Source organism: Salvelinus fontinalis, chromosome 31 (assembly GCF_029448725.1).
Source record: "Salvelinus fontinalis isolate EN_2023a chromosome 31, ASM2944872v1, whole genome shotgun sequence".
Classification (NCBI taxonomy): domain Eukaryota; kingdom Metazoa; phylum Chordata; class Actinopteri; order Salmoniformes; family Salmonidae; genus Salvelinus; species Salvelinus fontinalis.
In genome coordinates, this window is record NC_074695.1 from 17,006,898 (window position 1) to 17,020,364 (window position 13,467).

The window sequence follows — 13,467 nt, forward strand, 5'->3', positions numbered from 1 at the left end:
TGGAGTTTATGTACCAATATGTTATGTTGTTTATGTACCAATAGGTTATGTTGTTTATGTACCAATATGTTATGGAGTTCATGGACCCTTTGGGTTCATTTCCAGTCTTACTAGTGTGATGACATCATTACACCAACCCACTCCATCTCTGCTGTGTGCCTGTTCCTCTGTCCCTCTCTACCCAGGTAAGGGCCGGTATGGAGAGGTGTGGAGAGGCACCTGGATGGGAGAGAGTGTTGCAGTGAAGATCTTCTCCTCCAGGGATGAGCAGTCCTGGTTCAGAGAGACAGAGATCTACAACACTGTACAGCTCAGACATGACAACATCCTGGGTGAGTCAGCGTAATCCTGTTAGTTCACTTTTAGAATAAGTCCTACATTTCTAACAATTCCCCTAGAATCAAAATAGTGTTTGTTTTCTTTCAATGACTTCAGGTACACTTGATTTAGCTTGCCTGGCCTGGTCTGACGATCACAATACCTTCTGTCTTCTCTCCCTCAGGCTTCATAGCATCTGACATGACGTCTCAGAACTCCACTACTCAGCTGTGGCTGATCACCCACTTCCACCAGCTGGGTAGTCTCTACGACTTCCTCCAGTGCAGCAGCGTGGACCCAGAGGGCTGCCTAAGGATGTGCCTGTCTGTAGCCTGTGGTCTGGTCCACCTTCACACAGAGATACTCAGCTGCCAGGGCAAACCCGCCATCGCCCACCGAGACCTGAAGAGCCGAAACATCCTGGTCAAGATGAACGGACAGTGCTGCATCGCTGACCTGGGTGAGAGGAGGATGAGGTGGGAGGAAAGGAGAGGGCTGAAGGAGAGAGGGATAGAGAGGAGAGGGCTGAGGGAGAGAGGGATAGAGAGGAGAGGGCTAGAGGAGAGAGGGCTAGAGGAGAGAGGGCTAGAGGAGAGAGGGCTAGAGGAGAGAGGGCTAGAGGAGAGAGGGCTGAAGGAGAGAGGGATAGAGAGGAGAGGAACATTTGAACATCTTTGCCATGTTCTGTTATACTCTCTACCCGGCACAGCCAGAAGAGGACTGGCCACCCCTCATAGCCTGGTTCCTCTCTAGGTTTCTTCCTAGGTTTTGGCCTTTCTAGGGAGTTTTTCCTAGCCACCGTGCTTCTACACCTGCATTGCTTGCTGTTTGGGGTTCTAGGCTGGGTTTCTGTACAGCACTTTGAGATATCAGCTGATGTACCAAGGGCTATATAAATACATTTGATTTGATTTGAAATTTGATTTGAGAGGCGAGGGCTGAAGGAGAGATGGCTAGAGGATAGAGGGCTAGAGGATAGAGGGCTAGAGGATAGAGGGCTAGAGGAGAGAGGGCTAAAAGAGAGAGGGCTAGAGAAGAGAGGGCTAGAGAGAGGGCTGAAGGTGAGAAGGCTAGAGGAGAGAGGGCTAGAGGAGAGAGGGCTGGAGGAGAGAGGGCTAAAAGAGAGAGGGCTAGAGAAGAGAGGGCTAGAGGAGAGAGGGCTAGAAGAGAGAGGGCTAGAGGAGAGAGGGCTAGAGGAGAGAGGGCTAGAGGAGAGAGGGCTGAAGGAGAGAGGGCTGAAGGAGAGAGGGCTAAAAGAGAGGGCTAGAGGAGAGGGCTAGAGGAGAGAGGGCTAGAGGAGAGAGGGCTAGACGGAGAGAGGGCTAGACGGAGAGAGGGCTAGAAGGGGGAGGGCTAGAGGAGAGAGGGCTAGAGAAGAGAGGGCTAGAGGAGAGAGGGCTGAAGGTGAGAGGTCTAGAGGAGAGAGGGCTAGAGGAGAGAGGGCTGAAGGTGAGAGGGCTAGAGGAGAGAGGGCTAGAGGAGAGAGGGCTAGAGAAGAGAGGGCTAGAGGAGAGAGGGCTAGAGGAGAGAGGGCTAGAAGAGAGAAGGCTAGAGAAGAGAGGGCTAGAGGAGAGAGGGCTAGAAGAGAGAAGGCTAGAGGAGAGAGGGCTAAAGGAGAGATGGCTGAAGGAGAGAGGGCTAAAAGAGAGAGGGCTAGAGAAGAGAGGGCTAGAGGAGAGAGGGCTAGAGGAGAGATGGCTAGAGGAGAGAGGGCTAGAGAAGAGAGGGCTAGAGGAGAGAGGGCTAGAAGAGAGAAGGCTAGAGGAGAGAGGGCTAAAGGAGAGATGGCTGAAGGAGAGAGGGCTAAAAGAGAGAGGGCTAGAGAAGAGAGGGCTAGAGGAGAGAGGGCTAGAGGAGAGAGGGCTAGAGGAGAGAGGGCTAGAAGGAGAGAGGGCTAGAGGAGAGAGGGCTAGAGAAGAGAGGGCTATAGGAGAGAGGGCTAGAAGGAGAGAGGGCTAGAAGGGGGGAGGGCTAGAGGGGAGAGGGCTAGAGGAGAGAGGGCTAGAGGACAGAGGGCTAGAGGAGAGAGGGCTGAAGGAGAGAGGGCTAAAAGAGCGAGGGCTAGAGAAGAGAGGGCTAGAGGAGAGAGGGCTAGAGGAGAGAGGGCTAGAGGAGAGAGGGCTAGATGGAGAGAGGGCTAGAAGGGGGAGGGCTAGAGGAGAGAGGGCTGAAGGAGAGAGGGCTAGAGGAGAGAGGGCTAGAAGGAGAGAGGGCTAGAGAAGAGAGGGCTATAGGAGAGAGGGCTAGAAGGAGAGAGGGCTAGAAGGGGGGAGGGCTAGAGGGGAGAGGGCTAGAGGAGAGAGGGCTAGAGGAGAGAGGGCTGAAGGAGAGAGGGCTAAAAGAGCGAGGGCTAGAGAAGAGAGGGCTAGAGGAGAGAGGGCTAGAGGAGAGAGGGCTAGACGGAGAGAGGGCTAGAAGGGGGAGGGCTAGAGGAGAGAGGGCTGAAGGAGAGAGTGCTAGAGGAGAGAGGGCTAGAAGGAGAGAGGGCTAGAGGAGAGAGGGCTAGAGAAGAGAGTGCTAAAGGAGAGAGGGCTAGAAGGAGAGAGGGCTAGAAGGGGGGAGGGCTAGAGGGGAGAGGGCTAGAGGAGAGAGGGCTAGATGAGAGAGGGCTTGAGGAGAGAGGGCTAGAAGGAGCGAGGGCTAGAGAAGAGAGGGCTAGAGGAGAGAGGGCTGAAGGAGAGAGGGCTAGATGAGAGAGGGCTTGAGGAGAGAGGGCTAGAAGGAGAGAGGGCTAGAGGAGAGAGGGCTAGAAGGGGAGAGGGCTGAAGGGAAGAGGGCTGAAGGAGAGAGGGCTAGAGAAGAGAGGGCTAGAGAAGAGAGGGCTAGAGGAGAGAGGGCTAGAGGAGAGAGGGCTGAAGGTGAGAGGGCTAGAGGAGAGAGGGCTAGAGAAGAGAGGGCTAGAGAAGAGAGGGCTAGAGAAGAGAGGGCTAGAGGAGAGAGGGCTAGAGGAGAGAGGGCTAGAGGAGAGAGGGCTAGAGGACAGAGGGCTAGAGGAGAGAGGGCTGAAGGAGAGAGGGCTAAAAGAGCGAGGGCTAGAGAAGAGAGGGCTAGAGGAGAGAGGGCTAGAGGAGAGAGGGCTAGAGGAGAGAGGGCTAGAAGGGGGAGGGCTAGAGGAGAGAGGGCTGAAGGAGAGAGGGCTAGAGGAGAGAGGGCTAGAAGGAGAGAGGGCTAGAGGAGAGAGGGCTAGAGAAGAGAGGGCTATAGGAGAGAGGGCTAGAAGGAGAGAGGGCTAGAAGGGGGGAGGGCTAGAGGGGAGAGGGCTAGAGGAGAGAGGGCTAGAGGACAGAGGGCTAGAGGAGAGAGGGCTGAAGGAGAGAGGGCTAAAAGAGCGAGGGCTAGAGAAGAGAGGGCTAGAGGAGAGAGGGCTAGAGGAGAGAGGGCTAGAGGAGAGAGGGCTAGACGGAGAGAGGGCTAGAAGGGGGAGGGCTAGAGGAGAGAGGGCTGAAGGAGAGAGGGCTAGAGGAGAGAGGGCTAGAAGGAGAGAGGGCTAGAGGAGAGAGGGCTAGAGAAGAGAGTGCTATAGGAGAGAGGGCTAGAAGGAGAGAGGGCTAGAAGGGGGGAGGGCTAGAGGGGAGAGGGCTAGAGGAGAGAGGGCTAGATGAGAGAGGGCTAGAAGGAGCGAGGGCTAGAGAAGAGAGGGCTAGAGGAGAGAGGGCTGAAGGAGAGAGGGCTAGATGAGAGAGGGCTTGAGGAGAGAGGGCTAGAAGGAGAGAGGGCTAGAGGAGAGAGGGCTAGAAGGGGAGAGGGCTGAAGGGAAGAGGGCTGAAGGAGAGAGGGCTAGAGAAGAGAGGGCTAGAGGAGAGAGGGCTGAAGGAGAGAGGGCTGAAGGAGAGAGGGCTAGAAGGAGAGAGGGCTAGAAGGAGAGAGGGCTAGAAGGAGAGAGGGCTAGAGAAGAGAGGGCTAGAGGAGAGAGGGCTAGAAGGAGAGAGGGCTAGAGGAGAGAGGGCTAGAGGAGAGAGGGCTAGAAGGAGAGAGGGCTATAGGAGAGAGGGCTAGAGGAGAGAGGGCTGAAGGAGAGAGGGCTAGAGGAGAGAGGGCTAGAGGAGAGAGGGCTAGAGGAGAGAGGGCTAGAGGAGAACTAAAATCTGTTATTATTGTGCAAATTCAGGTATGACCTCCCTGTTTCAAAATGTTTTCTCCCCAGTGAATATGACCCTGTTGTGTCTCCAGGTCTGGCTGTGATGCATTCCCAGACCAGTGACTATCTGGATGTGGGGAACAACCCCAGAGTGGGAACCAAACGTTACATGGCCCCAGAGGTCCTGGACGAGAGCATCCGCATGGACATCTTTGAGTCGTACAAGCAGACAGACATCTGGGCCCTGGGCCTAGTCCTCTGGGAGATTTCCAGAAGAACCATAGTAAACGGTAACACACACACGCATGCACACACACACACACACACAGGAACACACATGCAACTATGAGGTCAACAAAAATGCTCTGTTGTGTTTAATTGAAACATGGACTGTGGTCCAGTTGGTAAGAGTGTAGTGCTGGTAACGTTAAGGTCATGTGTTCAATTCCCGCAGGGATCACATAAACGTGTGCTGTACTCTCTGTATAAAATCTTCTGTCTGAATGCATATGAAGCCATTCTAACCAAAGGGACCTACACTTACCTACATACTGGACCACAACATCCAGTCAAACATATTACTGAGAGTAGAATTTCAGTTGTCTAAATACTAGTGCACCAGGACTATTAGACCTCTAGAACATGTAGCCTCCATCCCAAATGGCACCCTATTCCCTATGTAGTGCACTGCTTTAGACCCCTTTGGGTCTTGGCCGAAAGTAGTGCACTATATAGGGAACAGGATGCCATTTGGGATGCGGTAGAGCAGTGTAGGATGTTCTATCTGGCAGTCTGTGTCTGTCTCTATCCTCTCCCATGATTAGCCCTCTAGTAATTATAAACACTCTTATCTGGTGTCAGCACTATCCCACCTCACATAGACCAGATGCTCTCTCTCTCTCTCTCTCTCTCTGTGTCTCTGTGTCTCTCTCTCTCCCTGTCTCTCTCTCTCTCTCTCTCTCTCTCTCTGTCTCTCTCTCTCTCTCTCTCTCTCTCTCTCTCTGTGTCTCTGTGTCTCTCTCTCTCCCTGTCTCTCTCTCTCTCTCTCTCTCTCTGTCTCTCTCTCTCTGTCTCTCTCTCTCTCTCTCTCTCTGTCTGTCTGTCTGTCTGTCTGTCTGTCTGTCTGTCTGTCTGTCTGTCTGTCTGTCTGTCTGTCTGTCTGTCTGTCTCTCCCTGTCTCTCTATCTATCTATCTCTTTCTCTCTCTCTCTCTCTCTTTCTCTCTCTCTGTCTCTCTTTCGCACACATGCATGCACACACACAATGCATACACGCATACATACACACAAACACACATTTGGTCGCACGCACACATACGAACACAGTTGCACACATATACACACAACCAGGCCTCCCAGAACTCAATCACAATACACTCTCTCTCCAGGGATTCTGTATCTCAGCTCTTTTTAGTCCAACATATAGCCCAACACTCCTACTCTCCACTATCTGAAGTTCAGAGTACTGTTTCAGTCCTGTGTGAAGTTAAAAATGAATACCGTATGTGTATGAAGCCAACATATACAGTTGAAGTTGGAAGTTTACATACACTTGGAGTCATTTAAACTTGTTTGTCAACCCCCCCACAAGTTTCTTGTTAACAAACTATAGTTTTGGCAAGTCGGTTAGGACATCTACTTTGTGCATGACACAAGTCATTTTTCCAACAATTGTTCACAGACAGATTATTTCACTTATAATTCACTGTATCACAATTCCAGTGGGTCAGAAGTTTACATACATTACGTTGACTGTGCCTTTAAACAGCTTGGAAAATTCCAGAAAATGATGTCATGGCTTTAGAAGCTTCTAAGTTTTTATTTATTTATTTTTTATTTAACCTTTATTTAACCAGGTAGGCTAGTCGAGAACAAGTTCTCATTTGCAACTGCGACCTGGCCAAGATAAAGCATAGCAATTCGACACATACAACACAGAGTTACACATGGAATAAACAAAACATACAGTCAATAATACAGTAGAAAACAAAAAGTCTATATACAGTGAGTGCAAATGAGGTAAGATAAGGGAGTTAAGGCAATAAATAGGCCATGGTGGCGAAGTAATTACAAATAGCAATTAAACACTGGAATGGTAGATGTGCAGAAGATGTGCAAGTAGAGATACTGGGGTGCAAAGGAGCAAGATAAATATATAAATACAGTATGGGGATGAGGTAGGTAGATAGATGGGCTGTTTACAGATGGGCTATGTACAGGTGCAGTGATCTGTGAGCTGCCCTGACAGCTGGCATCAATTGACATCATTTGAGTCAATTGGAGGTGTACCTGTGGATGTATTTCAAGGCCTACCTTCAAACTCAGTGCCTCTTTGCTTGACATCATGGGAAAATCTAAAGAAATCAGCCAAGACCTCAGAAAAAAAATTGTATACCTCCACAAGTCTGGTTCATCCTTGGGAGCAATTTCCAAAAGCCTGAAGGTACCACGTTCATCTGCACAAACAATAGTACGCAAGTATAAACACCATGGGACCACGCAGTCGTCATACCGCTCAGGAAGGAGACGCGTTCTGTCTCCTAGAGATAAACGTACTTTGGCGCTTAAGTGCAAATCAGTCCCAGAACAACAGCAAAGAACCTTGTGAAGATTCTGGACGAAACAGGTACAGAAGTATCTATATCCAAAGTAAAACAAGTCCTATATCGACATAACCTGAAAGGCCGCTCAGCAAGGAAGAAGCCACTGCTCCAAAACCACCATAAAAAAGCTAGACTACGGTTTGCGACTGCATATGGAGACAAAGATCGTACTTTTTGGAGAAATGTCCTCTGGTCTGATGAAACAAAAATAGAACTGTTTGGCCATAATGACCATCGTTATGTTTGGAGGGGAAAAGGGGGAGGTTTGCAAGCCGAAGAACACCGTCACAACCGTGAAGCATGGGGGTGGCAGCATCATGTTGTGGTGGTACTTTGCTGCAGGAGGGACTGGTGCACTTCTCAAAATAGATGGCATCATGAGGGAGGAAAATTATAAGGATATATTGAAGCAACATCTCAAGACATCAGTCAGGAAGTTAAAGCTTGGTAGCAAATGGGTCTTCCAAATGGACAATGACCCCAAGCATACTTCCAAGGTTGTGGCAAAATGGCTTCAGTACAACAAAGTCAAGGTATTGGAGTGGCCATCACAAAGCCCTGACCTCAATCCCATGGAAAATTTGTGGGCAGAACTGAAAAAGCGTGTGCGAGCAAGGAGGCCTACAAACCTGTCTCAGTTACACCAGCTCTGTCAGGAGGAATGGGCCAAAATTCACCCAACTTATTGTGGGAAGCTTGTGGAAGGCTACCCGAAACGTTTGACCCAAGTTAAACAATTTGAAGGCAATGCTACCAAATACTAATTGAGTGTATGTAAACTTCTGACCCACTGGGAATGTGGTGAATGAAATAAAAGCTGAAATAAATAATTCTCTCTACTATTATTCTGACATTTCACATTCTTAAAATAAAGTGGTGATCTAACTGATCTAAGACAGGGAATTTTTACTAGGATTAAATGTCAGGAATTGTGGATAAACCGAGTTTAAATGTATTTGGCCAAGGTGTATGTAAACTTTCGACTTCACCTGTACAACCCAAATCTAAACCAAGAGAAGATCGTCACTATCTCATTTCTGTTTTGTCTGTCTTAGAATCTTGATTGTTATTCCAATGTCACTGAGTGTCATGGTGTCTGTAGTGTCATGGTGTCTGTGGTGCCATGGTGTCAAGATGTCTGTAGTGCCATGGTGTCTGTAGTGTCATGGTGTCTGTGGTGCCATGGTGTCAAGATGTCTGTAGTGCCATGGTGTCTGTAGTGTCATGGTGTCTGTAGTGTCATGGTGTCGGGAGGTCTGTAGTGCCACAGTGTCTGTAGTGTCATGGTGTCATAGTTTCATGATGTCTATAGTGTCCTGGTGTTATGGTGTCTGTAGTGCCGTGGTGTCTGTAGTGTCGTGGTGTCTGTAATGTCATGGTGTCTGTAGTGGCATGGTGCCATGATGTCTGTTGTGCCATGGTGCCTGTCGTGTTGTGGTTTATGTGGTGTCATTGTGCCTATGGTGTCTGTAGTGTTGTGGTGTCTGTAGTGTCATGGTGTCTGTAGTGGCATGTTGTTTCTAGTGTCATGGTGTGTGCAGTGTCATGGTGTCTGTAGTGTTGTGGTGTCTGTAGTGCATGGTGTCTGTAGTGGCATGGTGCATGTAGTGTCGTGGTGTCTGTAGTTCATGGTGTCTGTCATGGCATGGTGTCTGTGGTGTCTGTAGTTCATGATGTATGTGGTGTTGTGGTGTCTGTAGTTCATGGTGTCTATTGTGCTGGGGGTGTCTGTGGTACGTGGTGTCTGTGGTGCCATGGTGTCTATAGTGTATGTAGTTCCTGGTGTCTGTGGTGTCATGGTGTTGTGGTGTCTATGGTTCATGGCGACTGTGGTGTCATGGTGTCTGTAGTGTCGTGGTGCCTGTAGTGTCATGGTGCCTGCAGTGTCGTGGTGTCTGTAGTGTTGTACTGTCTGTAGTGTTGTGGTGTCTTTAGTGTTGTACTGTCTGTAGTGTTGTGGTGTCTTTAGTGTCATGGTGTCTGTAGTGTTGTGGTGTCTGTAGTGTCATGATATTTGTTGTGGCATGATGTCTGTTGTATCATGATGTCTGTAGTATCATGATGTCTGTAGTGTCATGATGTCTGTAGTGTCATGATGTCTGTAGTATCATGATGTCTGTTGTGTCATGATATCTGTAGTTGTCATGATGTTTGTAGTATCATGATGTCTGTAGTATCATGATGTCTGTAGTATCATGATGTCTGTTGTGTCATGATGTCTGTAGTGTCATGATGTCTGTAGTATCATGATGTCTGTAGTATCATGATGTCTGTAGTGTCATGATGTCTGTAGTATCATGATGTCTGTTGTGTCATGATGTCTGTAGTGTCATGATGTTTGTAGTATCATGATGTCTGTAGTATCATGATGTCTGTAGTGTCATGATGTCTGTTGTATCATGATGTCTGTTGTATCATGATGTCTGTAGTATCATGATGTCTGTAGTGTCATGATGTTTGTAGTATCATGATATCTGTAGTGTCATGATGTTTGTTGTGTCATGATGTTTGTTGTGTCATGATGTTTGTTGTATCATGATGTTTGTTGTATCATGATGTCTGTAGTATCATGATGTCTGTAGTGTCATGATGTTTGTTGTATCATGATGTCTGTAGTGTCATGATGTTTGTTGTGTCATGATGTTTGTTGTGTCATGATGTTTGTTGTATCATGATGTCTGTAGTGTCATGATGTTTGTTGTATCATGATGTCTGTAGTGTCATGATGTTTGTAGTTTTCCCACCAAATCTTTGCCACCTCAGTCATCATTATGTAAGGTGGAATGTTGGCTGACTCCTTTGGAATGAAGACGTAGATATACTGGTACTGACTGTATATGTAACATGTTCCTCAGGTGTGAGTGTCATGATCATGATACTACAGACATCTGTAGTGTCATGATGTTTGTTGTATCATGATGTCTGTAGTGTCATGATGTTTGTTGTATCATGATGTCTGTAGTGTCATGATGTCTGTAGTGTCATGATGTTTGTTGTATCAATATGTCTATAGTGTCATGATGTTTGTTGTGTCATGATTTCTGTAGTGTCATGATGTTTGTTGTGTCATGATGTCTGTAGTATCATGATGTCTGTAGTGTCATGATGTTTGTTGTGTCATGATGTCTGTAGTGTCATGATGTCTGTAGTATCATGATGTCTGTAGTGTCATGATGTTTGTAGTATCATGATGTCTGTAGTGTCATGATGTTTGTTGTGTCATGATGTCTGTAGTGTCATGATGTCTGTAGTGTCATGATGTTTGTTGTATCATGATGTTTGTAGTGTCATGATGTTTGTAGTATCATGATGTCTGTAGTGTCATGATGTTTGTTGTGTCATGATGTCTGTTGTGTCATGATGTTTGTTGTATCATGATGTCTGTAGTGTCATGATGTTTGTTGTATCATGATGCCTGTAGTGTCATGATGTTTGTTGTGTCATGATGTTTGTTGTGTCATGATGTCTGTAGTGTCATGATGTTTGTTGTATCATGATGTCTGTAGTGTCATGATGTTTGTTGTGTCATGATGTCTGTAGTATCATGATGTCTGTTGTGTCATGATGTCTGTAGTATCATGATGTCTGTTGTGTCATGATATCTGTAGTTGTCATGATGTTTGTAGTATCATGATGTCTGTAGTATCATGATGTCTGTAGTATCATGATGTCTGTTGTGTCATGATGTCTGTAGTGTCATGATGTCTGTAGTTTCATGATGTCTGTAGTATCATGATGTCTGTAGTGTCATGATGTCTGTAGTATCATGATGTCTGTTGTGTCATGATGTCTGTAGTGTCATGATGTTTGTAGTATCATGATGTCTGTAGTATCATGATGTCTGTAGTATCATGATGTCTGTTGTATCATGATGTCTGTTGTATCATGATGTCTGTAGTATCATGATGTCTGTAGTGTCATGATGTTTGTAGTATCATGATATCTGTAGTGTCATGATGTTTGTTGTATCAATATGTCTGTAGTGTCATGATGTCTGTAGTGTCATGATGTTTGTTGTGTCATGATGTCTGTTGTATCATGATGTCTGTTGTATCATGATGTCTGTAGTATCATGATGTCTGTAGTGTCATGATGTTTGTAGTATCATGATATCTGTAGTGTCATGATGTTTGTTGTATCAATATGTCTGTAGTGTCATGATGTCTGTAGTGTCATGATGTTTGTTGTGTCATGATGTCTGTAGTATCATGATGTCTGTAGTGTCATGATGTTTGTTGTTTCATGATGTCTGTAGTGTCATGGTGTTTGTTGTGTCATGATGTCTGTAGTGTCATGATGTTTGTTGTGTCATGATGTCTGTAGTGTCATGATGTTTGTTGTATCATGATGTCTGTAGTGTCATGATGTTTGTTGTTTCATGATGTCTGTAGTGTCATGATGTTTGTTGTATCATGATGTCTGTAGTGTCATGATGTTTGTTGTATCATGATGTCTGTAGTGTCATGATGTTTGTTGTGTCATGATGTCTGTAGTGTCATGATGTTTGTTGTATCATGATGTCTGTAGTGTCATGATGTTTGTTGTGTCATGATGTCTGTAGTATCATGATGTCTGTTGTGTCATGATGTCTGTAGTATCATGATGTCTGTTGTGTCATGATATCTGTAGTTGTCATGATGTTTGTAGTATCATGATGTCTGTAGTATCATGATGTCTGTAGTATCATGATGTCTGTAGTATCATGATGTCTGTTGTGTCATGATGTCTGTAGTGTCATGATGTCTGTAGTATCATGATGTCTGTAGTATCATAATGTCTGTAGTGTCATGATGTCTGTAGTATCATGATGTCTGTTGTGTCATGATGTCTGTAGTGTCATGATGTTTGTAGTATCATGATGTCTGTATTATCATGATGTCTGTAGTATCATGATGTCTGTTGTATCATGATGTCTGTTGTATCATGATGTCTGTAGTATCATGATGTCTGTAGTGTCATGATGTTTGTAGTATCATGATATCTGTAGTGTCATGATGTTTGTTGTATCAATATGTCTGTAGTGTCATGATGTCTGTAGTGTCATGATGTTTGTTGTGTCATGATGTCTGTAGTGTCATGATGTTTGTTGTATGAATATGTCTGTAGTGTCATGATGTCTGTAGTGTCATGATGTTTGTTGTATCATGATGTCTGTAGTGTCATGATGTCTGTAGTATCATGATGTCTGTAGTGTCATGATGTTTGTTGTATCATGATGTCTGTAGTGTCATGATGTTTGTTGTGTCATGATGTCTGTAGTGTCATGATGTTTGTTGTGTCATGATGTCTGTAGTGTCATGATGTTTGTTGTGTCATGATGTTTGTTGTATCATGATGTCTGTAGTGTCATGATGTTTGTTGAATCATGATGTCTGTAGTGTCATGATGTTTGTTGTATCATGATGTCTGTAGTGTCATGATGTTTGTTGTGTCATGATGTTTGTTGTGTCATGATGTTTGTAGTATCATGATGTCTGTAGTGTCATGATGTTTGTTGTATCATGATGTCTGTAGTGTCATGATGTTTGTTGTATCATGATGTCTGTAGTGTCATGATGTCTGTAGTGTCATGATGTTTGTTGTATCAATATGTCTATAGTGTCATGATGTTTGTTGTGTCATGATTTCTGTAGTGTCATGATGTTTGTTGTGTCATGATGTCTGTAGTATCATGATGTCTGTAGTGTCATGATGTTTGTTGTGTCATGATGTCTGTAGTGTCATGATGTCTGTAGTATCATGATGTCTGTAGTGTCATGATGTTTGTAGTATCATGATGTCTGTAGTGTCATGATGTTTGTTGTGTCATGATGTCTGTAGTGTCATGATGTCTGTAGTGTCATGATGTTTGTTGTATCATGATGTTTGTAGTGTCATGATGTTTGTAGTATCATGATGTCTGTAGTGTCATGATGTTTGTTGTGTCATGATGTCTGTTGTGTCATGATGTTTGTTGTATCATGATGTCTGTAGTGTCATGATGTTTGTTGTATCATGATGCCTGTAGTGTCATGATGTTTGTTGTGTCATGATGTTTGTTGTGTCATGATGTCTGTAGTGTCATGATGTTTGTTGTATCATGATGTCTGTAGTGTCATGATGTTTGTTGTGTCATGATGTCTGTAGTATCATGATGTCTGTTGTGTCATGATGTCTGTAGTATCATGATGTCTGTTGTGTCATGATATCTGTAGTTGTCATGATGTTTGTAGTATCATGATGTCTGTAGTATCATGATGTCTGTAGTATCATGATGTCTGTTGTGTCATGATGTCTGTAGTGTCATGATGTCTGTAGTATCATGATGTCTGTAGTATCATGATGTCTGTAGTGTCATGATGTCTGTAGTATCATGATGTCTGTTGTGTCATGATGTCTGTAGTGTCATGATGTTTGTAGTATCATGATGTCTGTAGTATCATGATGTCTGTTGTATCATGATGTCTGTTGTATCATGATGTCTCTAGTA

At 45.3% G+C, this 13,467-nt stretch overlaps 1 protein-coding gene across 2 annotated transcripts in view; it reads left to right on the top strand.

Annotated features, from left to right (window-relative positions):
* The window catches only part of LOC129829671 (serine/threonine-protein kinase receptor R3-like), a 35,232-nt gene that overhangs the window by 15,101 nt on the left and 6,664 nt on the right, over positions 1-13,467 (top strand). For both annotated transcript variants that reach the window (XM_055891519.1, XM_055891521.1), the window contains exons 7-9: positions 186-332; positions 503-778; positions 4,489-4,686. In XM_055891519.1, coding sequence (XP_055747494.1) covers positions 186-332; positions 503-778; positions 4,489-4,686 — 621 coding nt within the window. The remainder of the gene's footprint in view (positions 1-185; positions 333-502; positions 779-4,488; positions 4,687-13,467) is intronic.